Source organism: Ambystoma mexicanum, chromosome 2q (genome assembly GCF_040938575.1).
Source record: "Ambystoma mexicanum isolate Mex_15411 chromosome 2q, UKY_AmexF1_1, whole genome shotgun sequence".
NCBI lineage: Eukaryota > Metazoa > Chordata > Amphibia > Caudata > Ambystomatidae > Ambystoma > Ambystoma mexicanum.
The window spans coordinates 1295460088-1295481623 of NC_090924.1; the positions used below are offsets into that span (position 1 = coordinate 1295460088).

Here is a 21536-nt window from a genome sequence, read left to right on the forward strand (position 1 = left end):
TTGCCTGTCTCTCCCATGCTCTCCCGCCTCCCTCCCGCCCCCTTGCCCTGTGGGCGCTTTGAAACACAATGTACTTGCTGTTTAAGCACCTTACAAATGCACAATAAATAAATAAATAGCCTTTCAATTCCGTTTCCACTCATTTGTATTATCAGACCAAAATCATGTTTTTAACTCGAGGTAAAACTGCATGTATCATGATGCAAAGACCTCCATATTAAGGTCACAACCTTAATAAACAAATCCACACCACAGAGTCTGCCACCAACTATGCATGCAAACTGATGTATGCATGCAAGCCATTCCTGTCCACGGTAAACTGCATTAAGATTGCAAGGGCCTTAATCCTTTCCAAAGTGGACTACTGCAATGCCTTATACTTAGGCACCAGCAAACGCAACACCACTAAACTACAGACAATCCAAAATAATTCCCTGAGATCGTATCTAGGCATGCCCAAATCCCAACACATTTCCCACATAAGACGTGATACCAATTGGCTCTCCATAGATGACAGAGATCAAGCTCAAATCACTCAACCTTACTCAAGCCTCCCCTATACCTCACGGACAGATTTTCCAAACACACGTCAACACGTTCCATCAGAAAAGCACAATCCAACAGTCTCAGAATACCCAAATTCAAGCTAAAAAAACAGGAGGTGCTAGCTTTCCAGTCCTGGCCGCGCAACTACGGAACTCTATCCCTGACTCATTAAGAGCCATATCCCCCTTCCACTGCATTAAGACTAACGTCAAGAAGTGGTTGCACTCCCTAGATTGCTGACCCCCTAGTATGTTTACTGGTACTTCTCTCTGTTGACTTAACATAAATAAGAAACAGTTACTAAGGAATCTGTCTATTGTATATATGTACTTCAATGCCACATTCTCCTGCTTATAGCTGTATACAGCTGCACATTGTATATATTCTGTATTCTGTATATTTTATACTGTCACATGTAACTCTGTAACCTGCTCTGCGCCCTGATGCCTATGGGCCCGGCGCGCACTATAAATGAATACACAATTACACATCTGACATGACGTACTTAGTGACTGCCTTCAGGCTAGACAGCACTTTATAATTAAACGCATGTGACTTGCAGGGCCATGAATAATGGCCTGAAGGGCCCCATTCGGGCCACGGGCCTCACGCATGTTGTGCACCACTGCAACTTGACACTATGGATTACATTCGGATCATTTTAAATTACTTCATATCACTGTGAATTACTCCTTTTAGATAAATGGTTTCAATGCATAGTTTGGGATTTAATCAGCAATTATGGGCTAATGTGTCTGCCCCATTTTAACAGAAATGAGAAAGACATATCCTATTCAGATTCAACAGGGAAACGCGTGCGCGTCATTTCCACACGGCGCGTGAGCTCCGGGGCTGCGTTGCTTCAAATCATGTCCCCAAAAGGGACATTTGGTCAGGAAGCATGTATCCGTTTTATCACTTTTAAGTCGATTCTGAAGGGCCACACGATGACATTGGTGAAAATAAGGAGACTGAATAATAGTTGCAATTAACCCATTACCTTTCGGACAACTTGTTTTGCGAGCACAAATGGCTGTTAAAAATCCCTTTAATGTTGCAGGATGTTTTTGTAGTTCTGGTTATTCGACTGCCATGGATGCAGATCTCTGGATGCCATCACCCTCACTTAATACAAAAGGGTTTGGCTGCACAGCTGCAACAACCATGGGTCAAAGCCTACAAATGCCTCGCAATCTACTCTGCTCCTTGCCTTCCTAGTCAGGGGCCTGGACGGGGAGTGTATTCAAATGTGTTAACTTGAAGGACAGATGGAATTTGGTGAAATTCTTTTCAGAATATTCCCAATTGTTGTAATAGTTTACCTATCCACAATTCCTATAATGAGACAAAGCTCCTCTAACAGTTCCATGACCCCAATATTTAACACCGCGAGAGCGGCCCGCTCCATAGATTTGGCCTGTTCTCAATGTGAAATAAAATCCAGAACGGTTGGGGATTTTTTTTAGCAGCAAGCTATCAGTCACAGAAATATTTTTTTTTCCTACAAAGTTGGAAAGATGTGATTTGCATTTTTTCAATAATACTTGAGCAACTCAAAATCAAATTTTGTCGTGTGATTTCAGAAAATATGCAATCAAAAATAAAATGGGGTTATTCATGGTAAATAACATATCGAGGCTGTTTCTATTAAAAGCAAAATGTCCACATTTAAGCTGGGTAGGTAGCTGGCCATGTGGCCTTCAGAACACTGTCAGCAAGTTGCATTTTTTACGAAAGCTATAGAGCTCTGCTGCCCTCTAATGGCAGAATGCTATGTACGCAAGAAATTAATGAAACGAGTTCAGCAAACAACACAAAACGATATTGCTGAAATATTAGATTATTATTATTTTGATGGTACAAACTATTTTATTTATTTTTTGTGATTCTGGTTGATACCAGTCAACCTTACACAATGCTTAAACTCATCACAGATAAAAATAAACATCTCCACTTAATAGAACCACAATAATACACATAAATATCACACAATTCCTATAGATCATCTAAAATCTAAAATGTTATTCTTAAAATTATGAAATTCTCACCAACTCACCCTTCTCCAGTTTATCATAGCATAAGTATGGCGTAGTTCAAGGGTCACTAAGTTCGGTCATTAAGAGCACCAGGTTTTCAGGACACCAACTGACTTTGTAAATAACTGGCATTCAGATTCACTGTATTCAGATGTATTTTATGTGCACAACCTGAAAACATGGAGTGGATTTCATGCTGGAAGACCAAACTAGGCTCAGCTCGACTACTGACCTGTGTTCAACCAGTTACTCAATATTCAAGGCCATGTCCTCTTATATGTCATCTTTGAAAGTGGCACATGGAAGAGCAGATGGAACGGATGAAGTGGATGGAACGGAAGAAGCGGATGGAACAGAAGAAGTGGATGGAACGGGTGGAACAGGTATAACGGGTGGAGTAGACGAAATGAAAAGTAGATCAAAAGCGTAGAAAGGATGGAACGGATTGATAAAGTGGATAAAAGAATTAAATGAATGGAAAGGTTGAACGAATTGAACGTATGGAGTAGTTGGAACAAAAGTGGTGGACAGAACTAATACAATAGATGGAACGGACAGAGCGGACGGAACAGGTTGAGTGAATGTAACGGATAGAGTGAGTGAAACGGATCGAATCGGATGGAGCAGAGAGCTTGTTGGACAGAATCTACCTGTCAGAACGAACGGATGGAATGGAACAGACGGAGCGGACGGAGCAAACGAAACAGATGGAACGGAGTGAACATACTGGTTGCAATGGTGACGACGGATGGCATAGATGAAACAAAAAGAATAGATCAGACGAATGGAAGTTGGAATCAGATAGAGCAAATGGGAACGGAAGAAATGGACGAAGTGGATAGAACAAATAAAATGGATAGAACAGATGAATAGGATAGAACGGATGAAGTGGATAGAATGGATGAAGAGGATAGAACAGATAAAGCGGATGGAATGGATGCAGTGGACGGAACTGATGCATTAAAGAAAAACGGAATGGTTGAAACATAAGAGTGGACGGAAAGGATGGAACGGATGGAATGGTTGAAACAGTTAGAACTGAAGGAGTGGATGGAACGGATGGAACGGATGGAGTGGATGGAACAGATGGAGTGGATGGAACGGATGGAGTGGATGGGACCGATGGAGTGGATGGAATGGATGGAGTGATGGAACCGATGGAGTGGACGAAATGGATGGAGTGGACGGAACGGATGGAGTGGTTCGAAATGATGGAAGATGTGAAACACACGGAACTGATCAAATGAATAGGAAGAATGATACAGATGGAACACACTAAACGGATGGGAAGGATGAAATGGGTCTACGGAATGGATGGAGTATACTACGTGGACGATGGGTTGAGTGGATGGAATGATGGATGATCTAATAGATTAAATGGATAAAAAAGACGAAATGGATGAACAGATTAAATGGATGAACCGACGAAGTGGAACGAACGGACAGAGTAAATAAGTGGATAGAACAGACGGTACAGATGGAGTACTCGATCGCCTTATTGATAACCACCATATTACACTACCACGCTTACTCTCTCCTGTACACCAACACTCATCTAGAACACAGCGATACTATGAAACATTCGGTATAGCTGTTCCCATACATAACATAACATACTCGGCCATTTGCAGAAGTGTAGAAGCTGGTTCAGTTCACCTGCTCTCTCTCAGTCGGTAAAACCCGGGACGGAAATGAGACTGGATGCAACACAGGAAACAAGCCGAGTGAAGGACAGGCGACAGGCTTATTCAGCAACAGTGTAGCAGGGTTCTAGACAATATAGCGCCCAGTGCATTACACTATAGTGTACCCGCATAGTCCAAACCGTGCACTGCAACCCTGCCCCAACATTACACATTCATTGCAACAGAAACAAAAGCTGGATTTATTAACTTGCAATTAAAGTACTTTGAAGGAATAAGTAGACAAAGCAAATTAGACACTTAAATAATCAATTTCCATTATCTCCTGTATGTTAACTGTCTAAAGTGCACAATCTTCGGCTGTATTCTGCGTGATGAATTTTTGTAATATTTTGCCCTCAGTTGTATGTACAAGTAAAGACTCTCCCAAGCCGTTTAAAATCATAAACACATTTGTCTCTGTTTTGATTCACTGAAACTCTTCTCAGCCATCAGCAATAGCAACTGTAATCACATTTGGAAATAAGAAATATATCTTTCTATGGGTACTACCTTTCAACAAAGAAAACATTTTGATTACCCACAAGCAATTATTGTTGGCTTTGTCAATTCTAGACTCCAGTAAATCATGAGTGAGGCTTTTTTAGATAATGTATAATGCCAATTGGATCACTTCTCCATACCCCCAATTTTGGCAGATTAAAACTGGACGATGAAATGATTTGCCCAGGATCACCCACTTTCATTAAATGGTGAAGCCAGGATTTGTGCCCAATATACAATTTTCGCACTTGACCATGCATCTCCTCAGCCCAAGTTGATACAGATATCTGTTGGCAGAAGCATACAAAGTATCTCCTTTGGTTTAACAACTATACCATGGAGAATTAATAAGCACATCAAAAGAATATACATATTCACATCCAGGGAGGGTGAGCCAACCAATCAAGTGGCTGGAACAGTGGGCGAGAATACACAATCCCTGCCCCCTGTTCCAGCCACCCGAGGTCCATCTCCGGGTGGTGCTTTTTTTAATTTTTTGTAATCCCTGTTGCCTCCTCCTCCCCTCCACCCCCCAAAAGCACCCGATTCCCCTTCCTATCCACCCCTCCACTTATCTGCGGGCCCAAAGCCTTGCGCTCTGGTCCCTGAGCTCCTCCTGTCTGGCTGACGCCATTGAAATAGAAAAAGTACTAGGCCCCTTCTGGATGACGGCAGCCTTTTTGGAATATGTTTTCAATTGCCGCCGGCATCCTAAAAGGGACCTAGTCCCTTTTCTATGTCAATGGTGGCAGCCATTTAAAAAATAAAATCTCCGACAGGAGATGGGCTCGTGATGGGCTGATCTCCCGTCGGATGGAGAAAAAAAAAGATAACTATCCGCTCCCTGGTAAATCCCGGGGTGCAAATAGCTTACATGCCCTGGGTGGGGGGCAGACCTGGGCTTTAACGGCCTGCAGCATGTGCTGAGACCCTTACTTTTCTCGGGCCTACTAAAGCTAGAGCTGGCGGCTGTTAAAGCTAGTTAAGTATCCCTCACATGTATCATTATCCAACATGTGTACTTCTTAAGGGATATCCAAGTAACAATAGTCCCTTCCAATTTCCAACTTACTCCTAATGTCTGTATCCATCTCCCTCTAATCTCTTTGCATTTAAAATGCTTGACTGCAATAAAGACGGTCATGTTTCTTTCTTTGTACTTAAACATGCAAAGAGAAAAAGCAGACAAACAAAAACAGAACTCTTCGAGCCTGAGATCACACCTATGACGTCATCATGTTTGACATTTATTACATAACTGTGGCCATCTTGGCTATTTGAGTCTGACTTACATGTGGTGACTACTTGGCTTCTCACTTTCTATGTGAATAAATGGGATTCTGGTAATTACTCGCTTTATCTGACTATTCAATCATTATAACTTGGAGCTATTGTGTTATGTTCTTTATTTATATCACATCTATTTTTTCCTCTTATTCCTATTTGCTAACAGTCCGCTATATGCATATTTTAAGTACACCTGGACATTTTTCTACAAACTCTTTTTCACATTATTCTTGCCCACTTTATTTTGGATATTGCATATTTTTATTAAATCCTTTTTCCCCAAATCCTTTCTTCCATTCAGAGCTCCAGATTTGCTCCCGTGGAGATTGCTCATCTCCAAAGTGTTATTGATTCTTAGAATCAGGTACATCACCTCCTTTTGAATAGTGACATGTAATGACTTCTGTGATTGTCAAGAGGATACAATGATGAATTTTATTGTCTAGCTCTTATTGTTGGATTATCCAGATTTTGTGTTTCTTGCTAATTGTCAAAATAATATCCTAGCTCTATATTTATCTCAAAATTTGATATGAATTTAAGGATGTTTCTGAATTGTCAGCGTTGAATGATATGGTTGGAATTCTTAGTTGATTATGTAATTACTATCTTGCGCCTTGAAACACTTGTGTATAGGCGCATGATAAATAAAAAATCAATCAATCAATGACCTCTTATCAGTATTTTGGCCTAAAACTATCTTTTTTGTTTACATTATTGACAGAGAATTGTGTTGCTCCTGATGAAGGCAAATGGTACCCGAAACAAGTCGAGTATTGTCTGAACAAACCTGGAAACTGTTTTTGAAATCATCATGGAATAATTACTTTGAAATTCTTCTACACTTGATTTTCGAGTATATATTTTGAAAGATTTCTGTGTACCTACATTGGTTCAAATTACATTGCGACTTATTTTCCCTAGTCTAAAGTTGTGCAGGGGACAAGGATATCCCGGAATCGGGATTCAATTTTTTCTTACATGTTAGTCTGCAAGTCATGGACAGGAATATCTGATCCTGTGCCCTCGAGAAGTACTTGCGTCCCAAGCCACAGCGACCCCCCACACCCACCCAGAATTGCCCCTGACCAGAAGTGCACGGGCAAGCTCTGTGCACCATCCCGACACCAGAGCGGTCACACTGCTATCTTATCTCTGCAGTGTTTTTTACATACCCCTTTTTGCACCAAAAAATCCAAATTGCACAGAGTGGACTGCGGACACTCGAATGTGGGTGGCGCAGTACCTTCTTGTGACCTGCTATGGATTTAAAATGAGCCGCGAAGTGTGCTGATTTGTGCTAATTTCTGAATACTTCAAACTTAACAAGGAGAGTGTGATACATTAACAGAAAAACACACTAATATTGGGAACGCAAATCTTTCAGATGGATGAGTCCGGGCAACTAAAGTAGCCATCAGACTAAGCACTCAATTCCAGCCCCACCTGGTTACCATTTGGTACACCTTTTCACAAACAGAATAATCAGCAAGTCGGTCTTTGAAAGTGCAGTGCGGGTAAGTGGCATGAGATGTGGTGCACTTTGGAGCGCGCAGATACAGACTGCAGATTCCACCGAAGGAAGTGCCCACTGTGGGCCAGGATGGAGCTGAGTTTAAGGCAGGAGTCGGGGTCTGTCTGAAGAGGGTGGATGGCAGGAAAGACCATGCATTCTAAGCTTTCCTGACACTACAATGAAGAGACATGGGGCCTTGGAAAAAGACCCAGAACAGCATCACATTGGGGACTTTCTGCCATCTCTTGCAGCTTCAATCTTGATTTTGCGCTCATTGTCAGTGAGGACCGCTCAGCACGGTTCAGCTACATTCTGAATGCTTAGCCATCCAACTTTTATATATATATTTTTCTGAGGTACCTTTTGAAGACCAACAATTAAAATGCCAACAATAATACTATAGTAAGAATATTAATAATTAACATTATTATGATTAATAATGACCTTAACAATAGTAACACTGATCAGATGAACATGAATAATGTACTTACAGCTCCTCTCCATTTTTTGCCTTGGTGTCTAGGACCAGGAACACGGTTCCGAAGCTTCCGCTGCCAAGCTTCTCCTTTTTGACGTACCTCTTTGCAATCAAGGCCTCCCTGCTGATGGAAACGGGCTTTGTGCCCTTTGAGCTCCTCTCGTGGAATTTCGGCATCGTTCCAAGCAGCGGAGATTTGCTTTACTGATCTCTTTCCCAGACTCTAATCTTTCAAAGCGACCATGCATCCATCCAGCGATGTCCGAAGGAGAGCGCCTGGGATATAAAGGGATAATGATTTTTGCTTGTTACCATCTGATGAAGATCTTTGTGACTTCGAAAGCTCATGCATTATTCCATCAAATCATAATATTTTTAGTTAGTCCATAAAAAGTTATCAAAACGTGAACCTTTGTGATTCTGTGTGTGTGCATAAAATAAAGAAAATATTCTCTGTCAGGGCTCATATCAGCGTATACTGGTGTTTAAATATATTAATGGAAAACTAGTTTTTCCTCACCAAACGCGATCACAACCTGATATTTAGATGTCCATTAATAAAGCAGAGATATTACTCAAGTAAATGTTTGTCCATAAACAAATTTTTAATCCAGGACTTAAACTGCCCGTCAAAAACACACTTGGCTCGTCATCAGGACGACCCAAGTGGGTTGAAACACGTGTAGGCGGGCAGCTTAAGTTTTTAATCCAGGGCAGTTTAAGTCCTGGATTAAAATGTTTTCAGAGCTCACTGGAAGTCTTAATGGTACATATGGAATCACAGGGGCATGCCACAAACTCCCTGCAGGATTTACAGTCTGGCCATGGTGCTGGGATAGCTTTCGTGTGAGATGGTACTGATGTTGAGCGTGGTTATAATGAATGCATTGGCATCATCATGGTACTGCACGGTACAGCGTCTTGGCTTTCTGCTGCTGCATGCTTTTGGGATGCCTGGTAGTTCCCAGTCCTGTTACTATTTATTCCCATGCGGCAAACGAAGTACCACCGACAGACACAGTACCTCACGCTTGAGATACTTCTGCTACTTTGACTCTTTAGGTGGGGGAGAGGGAGGGTTGTGTGTTTCCAGCAGATTTTAGAATGAGTGCTTGAGTGCTCGGCTTCTAGGGTCAGGAACTGTTGTGGTTATGGTTTAGCAGTCTTTTGGGCTCGAGTGGCTCTGAGCTTTGGTTCAGAAGGGGACCTCTGGAGTTTACACTTGTGTAGAAGGAACAAACAGGTCCTGAGGAATGTTGAAGCTCGTGCAAGGCCATTGAGTGCAGTCCACGTTTCTAGAGTACTGTGAAGGATCTGTGGCCTACCTGGGGCACAGCTCAGGTGATGATTGTACCAGACAAATTGCATGCTACATTGATCAATGGGGATCAAGGAAGAAGATTGTGTTTGTCAAGGGATTTTGGGGCCACAAAGTATTGATGTCTTTGACGTTGGGTTATGTTTCACAACTGGAGGTCTCTGGTGTCAGTTGTGGGATGTTTCCGTTTCCACACTTCTCACTCATCACTGAGCCTCAAGGTAAATATTCATGCACCACTTCGGTGGGCACCTGTCCCAGGCATGGCTACCCACCCGCATGCATCAGAATTCAGGGACAACCTATGACAAACGTTCGGTCTAGCTGGACATCTAATGATTCGCCTCCATTCACCAGACTAAAACACAAAGCATACCACCTCTGCCATCAGAATGCAGCAATGACCTATGACAAACATGTTGGTCTAGCTGGACACAAGGAGTCTCTTGCACCTGCGCACTCTCCTGACCACCTCAGCACCCATCCACATGCCTGACCTTCATGGGTGGCCTACTGGACCTCGGCCAGCCCACCTAACTCCCTATCCTGGCCAAAAACACACACACATTCTTATCCTTCTGACAATCTTCTCATACCTTGGACTTTGGTCCCCTGAGGGATTTCCACCACAAGCACTTTGAGGCCATATTAATGGGATAAAGGCGCTATATAAATGACAAACTACTACTACCACCAGTTAACCAGTTAACTACCACCAGTTAAGTCAGACCCCTGATTAATCCTGGCAAGCAGGGGAGGCAGCAGCTGGTGAGAAGCTCTTCACAATCAGGGGGCCTCAGCAAGCCTGGCAACTTCTACACATACTACAGTAGGCATCTTCTTTCTTAAGTCAACAAGGCAATGTTACATGGCAAGCAATGAGCAGGTCCCAAACATTTATGAACGATTGAGGTGAGCTGCATCATTGTGATAATCAGCTTTTACAAAGTTACCAGGCAAAAGCTCAGGATGCGCACTCCCTCCAGACATCCCAATCATAGTTATGTTATGCATTGCTACAAGGCATTTGTAAAGTGCTTCACTGCCATTGCAATGGCCATGAGTGTTGATGCATTCTGGACTGACGTTGTCTTACATGATCAAGCAGAACATTGCATAACATGAATGAGGATACTCAAATGAGCATGTGCCATTCAGTCAATCTAAAGAAGTTAAGAGTAAGAACGATGCATGCATTTTCACATCATATTGCATCTACCAAGGTTGCAAGTGGAAACGTTGTATGAATAATTCCACTAAGGACAGTGTTTGAAGCACATGTTATAAGAGGCGCGAACAATTGGAAACTAAAGGTGTGAATGAACTGTTGAAAGCTAAATTCAGGGCTGCTCACTCGAAGGCCTCTGTTCGATATCTAACTGAAGGGGAACTACTTTGTCAGAAAGGAACTTTGCATCGAAGTGGTCCAGTGACAGGTCCAACTAAACCCTTTGCACAATCGAAAGTCTTCAATAAGTATAAAGTGAACTGCAATTGGTCCAAGCTCGGCTGAGGGAGACTAGTTGAATGTGATGAGGGATGTCAGCCCAGCTGAGGGGAATCCAGGGAGAAACAGACAAATCGTTTAGTTACCAGAAGAAAGGAACTTTCTTTTTTGTTTTGTACATCAGGCCCTCTGAAACAAGAGACTTTGATGGAAAAAAGACTTGTGCACAGAAGGCCCTGATGCTGGAACTGCCATTGTACCCCCGTACCGCAAACGGCAGAATGTGCGCTTTGCTCAGAGTGAACCGTCTTTCACTGCGCTGAAAACATCGGAAAGGGGGGCCATCGGCCCAAGCGTCCATATTATCATTTTGTGAACACTTCTTTCTTTTTTTTAACTGCACCCCACACTATTTGTAACTAGTAATAAGGATTGGCAATTGTTTTTTTTTTTAGTATAGGCCCTTTTTATTTGACAAGACTCCACTATGAATGCATTCTTTATTGTTTGATGGTCATAGCCTGCTCCCCTCTTAGATTTAGGTTTAGATAGGCATTTATCACTCCTTTTTAAAAGTTCAATAAACACTCTTGAACTGTTGTCACTTGTGTCTGCCTTACTTTGATACCATGTCTTCCTTACAGGTGTTACATGCTTTTTTTAAGCCGAACAACTGTGTGGTCAATTTACCCTTCTAGGGTGAGGATGCCTGTTGATTTTTCAGTTCAACATGATGAGGGGGAAAGGAGTCAAGGGATATGGGGAGCAGGTGCAAGTGGATCTAGGTTGCCTGGCCTAAGCCCCGCCCACCTGGAGCCTTCCAGGCTGCCGCTCTTTTTCCCCCACTTATGCAAGCCCGGCCCACCTGGTGACTTCCAGATTGCCGCTCTTTTTCTCCACTTAGCAAGCCCCGCCCACCTGGTTCCTTCCAGGTTAGCGCTCTTTTTCCCCACTTAGCAAGCCCCGCCCACCTGGTGACTTCCAGGTTGCTGCTCTTTTTCTCTACTTAGCAAGCCCCACCCACCTGGTGCCTTCCTGGTTGCCACTCTTTTTCTCTACTTAAGCAGCCCTCCAACCTCTTTTCCTTTGCATATCGGGAGCAGGAGCAAGTGGATCTAGGTCACCTGCCTAAGTCCTGCATACCTGGTGCTTTACAGGTTGCCGCTCTTTTTCCCCACTTAGCAAGCTCCGCCCACCTGGTGCCTTCCTGGTTGCTGCTCTTTTTCCCTACTTAAGGAGCCCTCCAGCCTCTTTTCCTATGCAGATAGGGAGCAGGTGCAAGTGGATCTAGGTCACCTGTCCTAAGCCCTGCCCACCTGGTGGCTTCCAGGTTGCCGCTCTTTTTCCCCACTAAGCAAGACCCGCCTACATGGCTGCTTCCAGGTTGCCACTCTTTTTCTCCACTTAGCAAGCCCCTCCCACCTGGTGCATTCCTGGTTGCTGCTCTTTTTACATACTTAAGGAGCCCTCCACCCTCTTTTCCTTTGCAGATGGGGAGCAGGAGCAAGTGGATCTAGGTCACCTGTCCTAAGCCCTGCCCACCTGGTGGCTTCCAGGTTGCCACTCTTTTTTCCCACTTAGCAAGTCCGCCCACCTGGTGCCTTCCTGGTTGGCGCTCTTTTTCCCTACTTAAGGAGCCCTCCAGCCTCTTTTCCTTTGCAGATGGCGAGCAGGTGCAAGTGGATCTAGGTCACCTGGCCTAACCCCCGAGCACCTGGTGCCTTCCAGGTTGCTGCTCGTTTACCCCACTTAGCAAGCCCCGCCCAGCTGGTGCCTTCCAGATTGTTGCTCATTTTCCCCAATTAGCAAGCCCCACCCACCTGGTGCCTTCCTGGTTGCCACTCTTTTTCTCACCTTAAGCAGCCCTCAAGCCTCTTTTCCTTTGCATATAGTGAGCAGGAGCAAGTGGATCAAGGTCACCTGGCCTAAGCCCTGCCCACCTGGTGCCTTCCAGGTTGCCACTCTTTTTCCCCACTTAGCAAGCCCCTCCCACCTGGTGCATTCCTGGTTGCTGCCCTTTTTCCCTACTTAAGGAGCCCTCCAGCCTCGTTTATTTTACAGATGGCGAGCAGGTACAAGTGGATCTAGGTCACCTGGCCTAAGCCCAGCCCACCTGGTGCCTTCCAGGTTGCCACTCTTTTTCCCCACTTAGCAAGCCCGCCCCCAACCTGGTGCCTTCCTTGTTGCTGCTCTTTTTCCCTACTTAAGGAGCCTTCCAGCCTCTTTTCTTTTGCAGATGTGGAGCAGGTGCAAGTGGATATAGGTCACCTGGCCTAAGCCCCGCCCACCTGGTGCCTTCCTGGTTGCCACTTTTTTTCCCCTACTTAAGGAGCCCTCTAGCCTCTTTTCCTTTGCAGATGGGGAGCAGGTGCCAGTGGATCTAGGTCACCTGGCCTAAGCCCTGCCCACCTGGTGCCTTCCAGGTTGCCGCTCTTTTTCCCCACTTAGCAAGCCCCACCCACCAGGTGCCTTCCTGGTTGCCACTCTTTTACCCTACTTAAGGAGCCCTTCAGCTTCTTTTCCTCTGCAGATGGGGAGCAGGTGCCAGTGGATCTAGGTCACCTGGCCTAAGCCCTGCCCACCTGGTGCCTTCGAGGTTGCTGCTCTTTTTCCCCACTTAGCAAGCCCCACCCACCTGGTGCCTTGCAGCTTGCAGCATTTTTTCTCAATTTAGTAAGCCCTGCTCACCTGGTGCCTTCCAGGTTGTCGCTCTTTTCCCCAATTAGCAAGCCCCACCCACCTGGTGTCTTCCTGGTTGCCGCTCTTTTTCCCTACTTAAGGAGCCCTCCAGCCTCTTTTCATTTGCAGAAACAGAGCAGGTACAAGTGGATCCAGGTCACCTCGCCCAAGCCCCACCCACCTGGTGCCTTCCAGGTTGCCGCTCTTTTTCCCTACTTAAGGAGCCCTCAAGCCTCTTTTCCTTTGCAGATGGGGAGCAGGTGCAAGCGGATCTAGGTCACCTGGCCTAAGCCCTACCCATCTGGTGCCTTCCTGTTTGCCGCTCTTTTTCCCCACTTAGCAAGTCCCGCCCACCTCGTGCCTTCCTGGTTACCACTCTTTTTCCCTACTTAAGGAGCCCTCCAGCTTCTTTTCCTCTGCAGATGGGGAGCAGGTGCCAGTGGATCTAGGTCACCTGGCCTAAGCCCTGCCCACCTGGTGCCTTCGAGGTTGCTGCTCTTTTTCCCCACTTAGCAAGCCCCGCCCACCAGGTGCCTTGCAGCTTGCAGCTCTTTTTCTCAACTTAGTAAGCCCTGCTCACCTGGTGCCTTCCAGGTTGTCGCTCTTTTCCCCACCTGGTGCCTTCCTGGTTGCCGCTCTTTTTCCCTACTTAAGGAGCCCTCCAGCCTCTTTTCATTTGCAGAAACAGAGCAGGTACAAGTGGATCTAGGTCACCTCGCCCAAGCCCCACCCACCTGGTGCCTTCCAGGTTGCCGCTCTTTTTCCCTACTTAAGGAGCCCTCAAGCCTCTTTTCCTTTGCAGATGGGGAGCAGGTGCAAGCGGATCTAGGTCACCTGGCCTAAGCCCTACCCACCTGGTGCCTTCCAGTTTGCCGCTCTTTTTCCCCACATAGCAAGTCCCGCCCACCTCGTGCCTTCCTGGTTACCACTCTTTTTCCCTACTTAAGGAGCCCTCCAGCCTCTTTTCCTTTGCAGATGTGGAGCAGGAGTAAGTGGATGTAGGTCACTTGACCTAAGCCCTGCCCACCTGGTGCCTTCCAGGTTGCCACTCTTTTTCCCCACTTAGCAAGCCCCGCCCATCTGGTGCCTTCCAGGTTGCCGCTCTTTTTCCAAACTTAGCAAGCCCCGCCCACCTGGTGCCTTCCTGGCTGCCGCTTTTTCCCTACTAAAGGCACCCTCCAGCCTCTTTTCCTTTGCAGAAACAGAGCAGGTGCAAGTGGATCTAGGTCACCTGGCCTAAGCCCCACCCACCTGGTGCCTTCCAGGTTGCTGCTCTTTTTCCCCACTTAGCAAGCCCTGCCCACCTGGTGCCTTCCAGGTTGCCGCTCTTTTTCCCTACTTAAGGAGCCCTCCAGCCTCTTTTCCTTTTCAGAAGGGAAGCAGGTGCAAGTGGATCTAGGTCACCTGACCTAAGCCTGGCCCACCTGCTGCCTTCCAGGTTGCCGCTCTTTTCCCTCACTTAGCAAGAACGGCCCACCTGGTGCTTTTCTGGTTGCCGCTCTTTTTTCCTACTTAAGGAGCCCTCCAGCCTCTTTTCCTTTGCAGATGTGGAGCAAGTGCAAGTGGATCTAGGTCACCTGGCCTAAGTCCCGCCCACCTGGTGCCTTCCAGGTTGCTGCTCTTTTTCCACACATAGCAAGTCCCGCCCACCTAATGCCTTCTAGGTTGCCGCTCTTTTTCCCCACTTAGCAAGCCCCGCCCAACTGGCGCCTTCATGGTTGCCCCTCCAGCCTCTTTTCCTTTGCAGATAGGGAGCAGGTGCAAGTGGATCTAGGTCGCCTGGCCTAAGCCCCGCCCACCTTGTACCTTCCAGGTTGCCGCTCTTTTTCCCCACTTAGCAAGCCCCGCCCATCTGGTGCCTTCCAGATTGTTGCTCATTTTCCCCAATTAGCAAGCCCTGCCCACCTGGTGCCTTCCTGGTTGTCACTCTTTTTCCCTAGTTAAGGAGCCCTCCAGCCTCTTTTCCTTTGCAGATGGGGAGCAGGTGCAAGTGGATCTAGGTCACCTGGCATAAGTCCCACCCACCTGGTGCCTTCCAGGTTGCTGCTCTTTTTCCCCACATAGCAAGCCCCACCCACGTGGTACCTTCCAGGTTGCCACTCGTTTTCCCCACTTAGCAAGCCCCGCCCCCCTGGTGCCTTCCAGGTCGTCATGCTTTTTCCCCACTTACCAAGCCCCACCCACCTGATGCCTTCTTGGTTGCAGCTCTTTTTCCCTACTTAAGGAGCTCTCCAGCCTCTTTTCCTTTACAGGTGGGGAGCAGGTTCAATCGGATCTAGGTCGCCTGGCCTAAGCCCCGCCCACCTGGTACCTTCCAGGTTGCTGCTCTTTTTCCCCACTTAGCAAGCCCCACCCACCTGGTGACTTCCAGGTTGCCGCTCTTTTTCCCCACTTAGCAAGCCTCGCCCAACTGGTGCCTTCCTGGTTGTCACTCTTTTTCCCCACTTAGCAAGCCGTGCCCACCTGGTGCGTTCCTGATTGTTGCACTTCTTACCTACTTAAGGAGCCCTCCAGCCTCTTTTCCTTTACAGATGCGGAGCAGGTGCAAGTGGATCTAGGTCGCCTAGCCTAAGTCCCGCCCACTTTCGTAGCCCTGCCTCTTCCCTCCTGCTCTTAACTCTTAGATCAAGGGCGTCTCTCGCCCGGGCGTCCGAAGAGAAGGGCAGTTGAAGAAAAGGGCAATTCCTGTTTGCACCTGTTTGCCAGCAACCCCCAAATAACATCACTGGCTCTTACCCAGCCCCACTGGCACCAAATACCCAAAGAGTTGCATCAAAGAACTCTGCATTCTTGTCAAAGCCACCAATCACAAACCCCAACTTACCTTCATCATGACAAACTCAAAACCATCACCCACACAAATACCAGAAAATCAAGCCAGTATCTCCTTTACGAAGCAGGACGTTCTGGCTGTTTTGGGGCAGCAACTTTGCTGCCGATTCCTTGTCAGCATGCCCGGTTGGCCACGCCCAGAACAGTGCTGGGATCTATTGGCGCCAGCCAAACGAACATACAATCTTGGCACATGTCAAAAAAATATAAAAAAACTGTAGTTGGTGATTTCTGAACTCAGGTCTCTTGTCTTCAAGGCCTGGCATCTTAACCACAAGACCAATTAGTGCTTATAGCTTGGTGATGCACATGGCACTTTCTAATACTATGCACCTTATTGGAGAAACTCAGGTTTAAGCACTATGCACTTTAAAGGAGCTTTCCTAGAGGTAAGCATATTGCATTTTAACCGTTTGCTGAGTCTTACTGCATTTCATGCTTTTATATTTTAGTGGAATCATCACATTGTAGTGGCACAATATGGTAGTGTGCCTGCCCATGTTTTCACTCTTTTCTGGTTCATTTTGTGGATATTTAAACATTTGAACGCATAACATGGCCATTTAGAGAAATGAACATGTGTATGGTACATAATGCTCCGTCTGTTACATGGACCTCATTCCATTTGTGAATTCAGATGATTCGAGGTTTTTTTTACAATTATGTACAGCTAGAAATATATGTGTTACATTTGAGAAATTATTGGGGTTTGCTTTGCTGTGTTTGTAAGGATACACAAAGCATTTTAGGTGAAGGATTTCCTTAGTTGACAAAATATATATATGATTGGGACTTGGCCTGTATAAGCACTGGCCACTTCCCAGTGCAAACACTTACTCACAAGACAACAAGCACTGGTTTCATATTGGGATTTTGTTTTCCAGGGAATATTTCACGACAGCTTGCTGCGTTTTAAAGGTGAGCACTTTTATACTTTCCCAGCATATTTATTGGAACATTTTCTCTCTCAAGCCATTTTTCTGGTTTTCATTATTTATTTATTTAAATTTGAATGCTATTTTGTCTCGTGCAAGTTCTTGTAAGGGGAAGGTCAATTGTACTACATTTGTATATTTCACTTTAAGATATATGTTCACTTAATGTGCACATATTCATGGGTGCCAGTTTTTGATTTTCACTATGGGGGCAAAGGTACCTGGGCATATGTTATTCTTCCAGCTGGTAATTTTTTTTTCTTTTCTGTGCTGCTTAAATGCGGTTAGTTGGGGTCGTGCGATTTATCACAACAGTCACAATGAGACGTCAAAGGGCAAGTAACACGCTGATTAACCAAAGTGAGAGATCCTCAAAAAATAATTTAATCTCACTGCGCATTGCCTAAAAACATTGTGAGTTCTAAAAGTCTGCAATATTTTATACCTAACAATACCACTGTCAAAACAGGTCAATCAGTTTGTCAAGTGGCACAGCGAGTAGAGCGCTCGCTTTGACATCCGTGCAGAGCCTGTTAACGCAGGTTCAAATCCCGGCAGGGCCAAACTCAGCCTTTCATCCTTCCGAGGTCGATAAATGAGCACCACACACCGTGGGTAATAATAAGCAGCGCTCAGATACCTGAGGGTTCGTAGCGCTATATAAATGCCTAATTATTATTTATCTTTGTGTGATGGGTTGCAAGTGTTTTAAAATATAAAGTGGCTGTGCCCAACGTACATGAATGAAGGCCATGGTTAGTGGTCTGGTAGTGTTCTAAAATGGACAGTGGGCATGGCTGTAAGCCGTGGCCACTGGCCATTTGCGGAAACCATCTATGGAATAACAAAACCTTAGAATTCTAGGAGAAATCCGTAGTCGCAGGGATGTTAAGGTAAGCAATACATTGTAACAAAACCTTTGAAATTCAAGGAAAAACCTTCAGTTGCAGGGACTTTAAGGTGAGAACTTAACGCAACAAAACCCCTGAAATTCAGCTAAACCTACATTAATTTCGCGCCCCCCGTTGCATACCCTATGACCACAATGATGACATCATCGATGACATACACACGTCTTTGTATTAAGAATTGGATACTATCTAAAGATGACTTTTACCTTGTACAGTATGTGTTTTATTTCAATGTTAACATGTAAATAACTTACAAAAGACACAGAAAGAAATACACATCTATGTACATGTTTTCAAGCAAATGTTTTATTTGAAAAGTTCATTTCTTTTCTATACATATATACATTTAGAGTTATAATCACTTTCTTTTCAATACCCATGTGTACACATTCTTAAAATATATCCTAATACTTAGTTCCTTATATTTACATATGTTTATTTTAAAACGTAAATAATTAGGGTTCAATATGTGTCGCTTTCTATGTATTTCTACTAATTTGTTTAGCAAATGTGTATACAGATTATATTGTAGTGAACACGTCTTAGATATATTTTGCACAAACAGGAACATTCTAAGCAGAGAACTATGTATAATTCAGATATCATCTTTTACCAATGTACTACAAAGGAAAGTTTCACAAGCAGTGATATGATGCACGTGTAGCTGTTTACTGTTTTAAATAATGTACTCATTTTTATGAACTATTCTAAAATGCTAATATCACATCTGTAGAATTGTAAGGGTGATCTAAATATGGTCAAATACGTAGAGTGATCTTATGTCTAATGCCATTTATTAAATAATCATTTGATGTCATATATAGATAATGCAATCAGTGATGTCATCAGCGAGGTCATCATTGTGGTCATAGTCTGTGCAACAGGGGGCGCGAAGTTAAGGTGGCTTTAGCTGAAGTTCTCACCTTAATGTCCTTGCAACTGAAGTTTTGCGGTAGGAGCAGCAGCTTGGTCCCGAAAGCGTGCTTTTGTAAATTTGGTGAAAATCCATCCAGTAGTTTTTTTTTTAAAACGTCTAAAAAGTAGGTCTCAAAAAATTACTGATATCTATGTCCGTTCCACGGACACACTTCCCTGTTCGCTCCGCGGACAGGACACCGATTGGCCAATTGGCTTATGTCATGTCCGCGGACATGCGACGTGCTCGCTAATTGGTTGGAGTGAAGCGTGAGGTGCGTCACATTTTCTCGATGCGCCTGCCATCTTGGATTCGCGGACAGCGGCCGCTGTCTGCGGACAGCGCAGTAAAAACATATAAAAAACACAACTTTGCACTTGTCAAACTTATCAAATAATCTCTGGGGAGTTGAGGAATGATGAGGATGGGATGGGATATGGCTGCAAGGGGCAAAAAAATAGGCATTTTTGCCACAAAACTACGCAAACAGTTTGGATGTTCGCGAACAGTCCTGTGAGGTTTGTGGACACCTCTGCATTACAGGATTGGTGAAAAGCAGTTCTTGGATGGCAGTCTGAAAAGTTTGGTGGGATTCTGTCAAGAGGGGGCAAAATTAGAGAGGGGGTCCCAAAATAATATAAAGGCTTATAAATGAGGTGCCATTTGACGAAGCTAAACTTAAGTTGGAGAACTGATAATAGATCTAGGTATAAATGCTTTTGCGAAGTTTAGTGGGATTTTGTAAAGAGGGGGCAAAATTAGACGGGGGGTCCAAAATTATTTTAAAGGCTTATAAATGTTGTGCCATTTAACAAATCTACACAAAGGTGTGCAAAAACATTATAGATCTAGATATACATGTGTTTGCAATGTTTGGTGGGATTTTGTCAGAAGGGGGCAAAATCAGAAGGGGGGTCCCAAAATATTATAATGGCTTATAAATGTGGTACAATTTGACGAATCTACACAAAGGTTTGCAAAAAGATTTTAGATCTAGATATAAATGTTTTCATAAAGTCTATATGGATTTTGTCAAGTGGGGGCTAGGTTATATGACTATTGTATGTGCATACATTTGACACTTTTGAAAAAATAAAACATGTGTGGATTTCCAGCAAACTTGTGGAAGGATCATTGGCAAGGATCTGAAAGCATGGTTTAGCAAATATGCCGTGTTTTATTTTTGAACAAGTGACATAATGTGGGTACAAAAAATAGTGATATACCTTTTTGGTGACTGAGGTATAGCCGGTAGCCATGGGCCGTGGCCAGATTCTCCGGGTCAGAGAATAAGGTCATGATACGGACAATCTGGCTACTGGCCATAACCACGAGGGACAACACATGGGGTTAAAGTGGCCATGTCCACCTGGGACCGGCTTTGTGGTAAAGTTGTTTGAAATTGTGATAGGTTTGAAATGGAAGAAAAATGTGCTCGTAGTAACATGGTCATAGGGTTTTCTCTTTGCCTTCTGCAGGCTGCCATGGAAAGTGAAGAGGGGCCCTTTATGGAACCCCACCTTCCCTTTCCATTTTGGCCATCTTGGAAAAGGATTTTCCTTCCTACACCGGGAATCCTTTTTTGGCACCCCGGGTTCCGGCTTTGGGAACCTAGGGTGTTAATGGCCTTCATCCCTCATTACAGGGGCTGGAATGGGGGGATAATGGTCCAGAGACCTCGTTATCCACCCTCGCTTCGCTTGGGCTGATAACTTGGGCCGCTGGGCCGGTATCCACCATTCCAGTCCCTGGAACGGGGGATGAACACCACAATATTCCCATTAGCATAACACAAAATGCAAATGGAAATGTTGGAAAATCTTATTGAGTCTATGGGCCTCATTCCGAGTAGGGCGGTAAGGGGTACCGGGCACCGTTAAGGAGACCGGTGCCAGTAATCCCTTACCGCCCTACTATGAGGTCCCTTAGCGGGTCCCTCCTTTAAATGGACGGGACCCGTTAAGGGACTTCAGAGCTAATAACGGTACCCCAAATGGGGGCTGAAATGGGAATGGGGAATGTTTTTTTCAATGGGGACGTACCGGTCCCGCAAAGGTCGGACTACACCGGTAAGTCCCCATTGAACGAGACCGGTGCCGGTACCGTTATTGGAGGCAGTCATGTACTTTACTGAGAAATGTAAAGTAGATGGAGTCTATGTCACACTCACCTGTGTCTCTGCAGGAGCGATGGACGAGCCTCCCTTGACCCCGAGTCTTCACTTCCCCTGTTTCACCCGGAGGAATACCTGTCAAATACAAGGTGTACACTCAGACCGGAATTCCCCCGATTCCCCTGGGCCCTTCCCTTCTCTTTACTATGTGCTGTGATGTCCCCCTATGGGCTTACCTTGATATTTAGTAGGGTGTGCACTCCATCCTGCATTCGCAGGGGCGCGATTCACTAAAGTGATTGTTGCCAATGTCTGTGGGCTGAGTTCAGATGCCAA

The 21536-nt window shown here is 45.0% G+C and overlaps 1 protein-coding gene across 1 annotated transcript in view; it reads right to left on the bottom strand.

The window, feature by feature from the left end:
- NEK11 (NIMA related kinase 11) overlaps positions 1-21536 on the bottom strand; it is a 1698151-nt gene that overhangs the window by 1607295 nt on the left and 69320 nt on the right. The window contains exon 2 of the mRNA XM_069648723.1: positions 8063-8325. Within this exon, the coding sequence (XP_069504824.1) occupies positions 8063-8226 (164 nt within the window). The 5' untranslated portion in view covers positions 8227-8325. The remainder of the gene's footprint in view (positions 1-8062; positions 8326-21536) is intronic.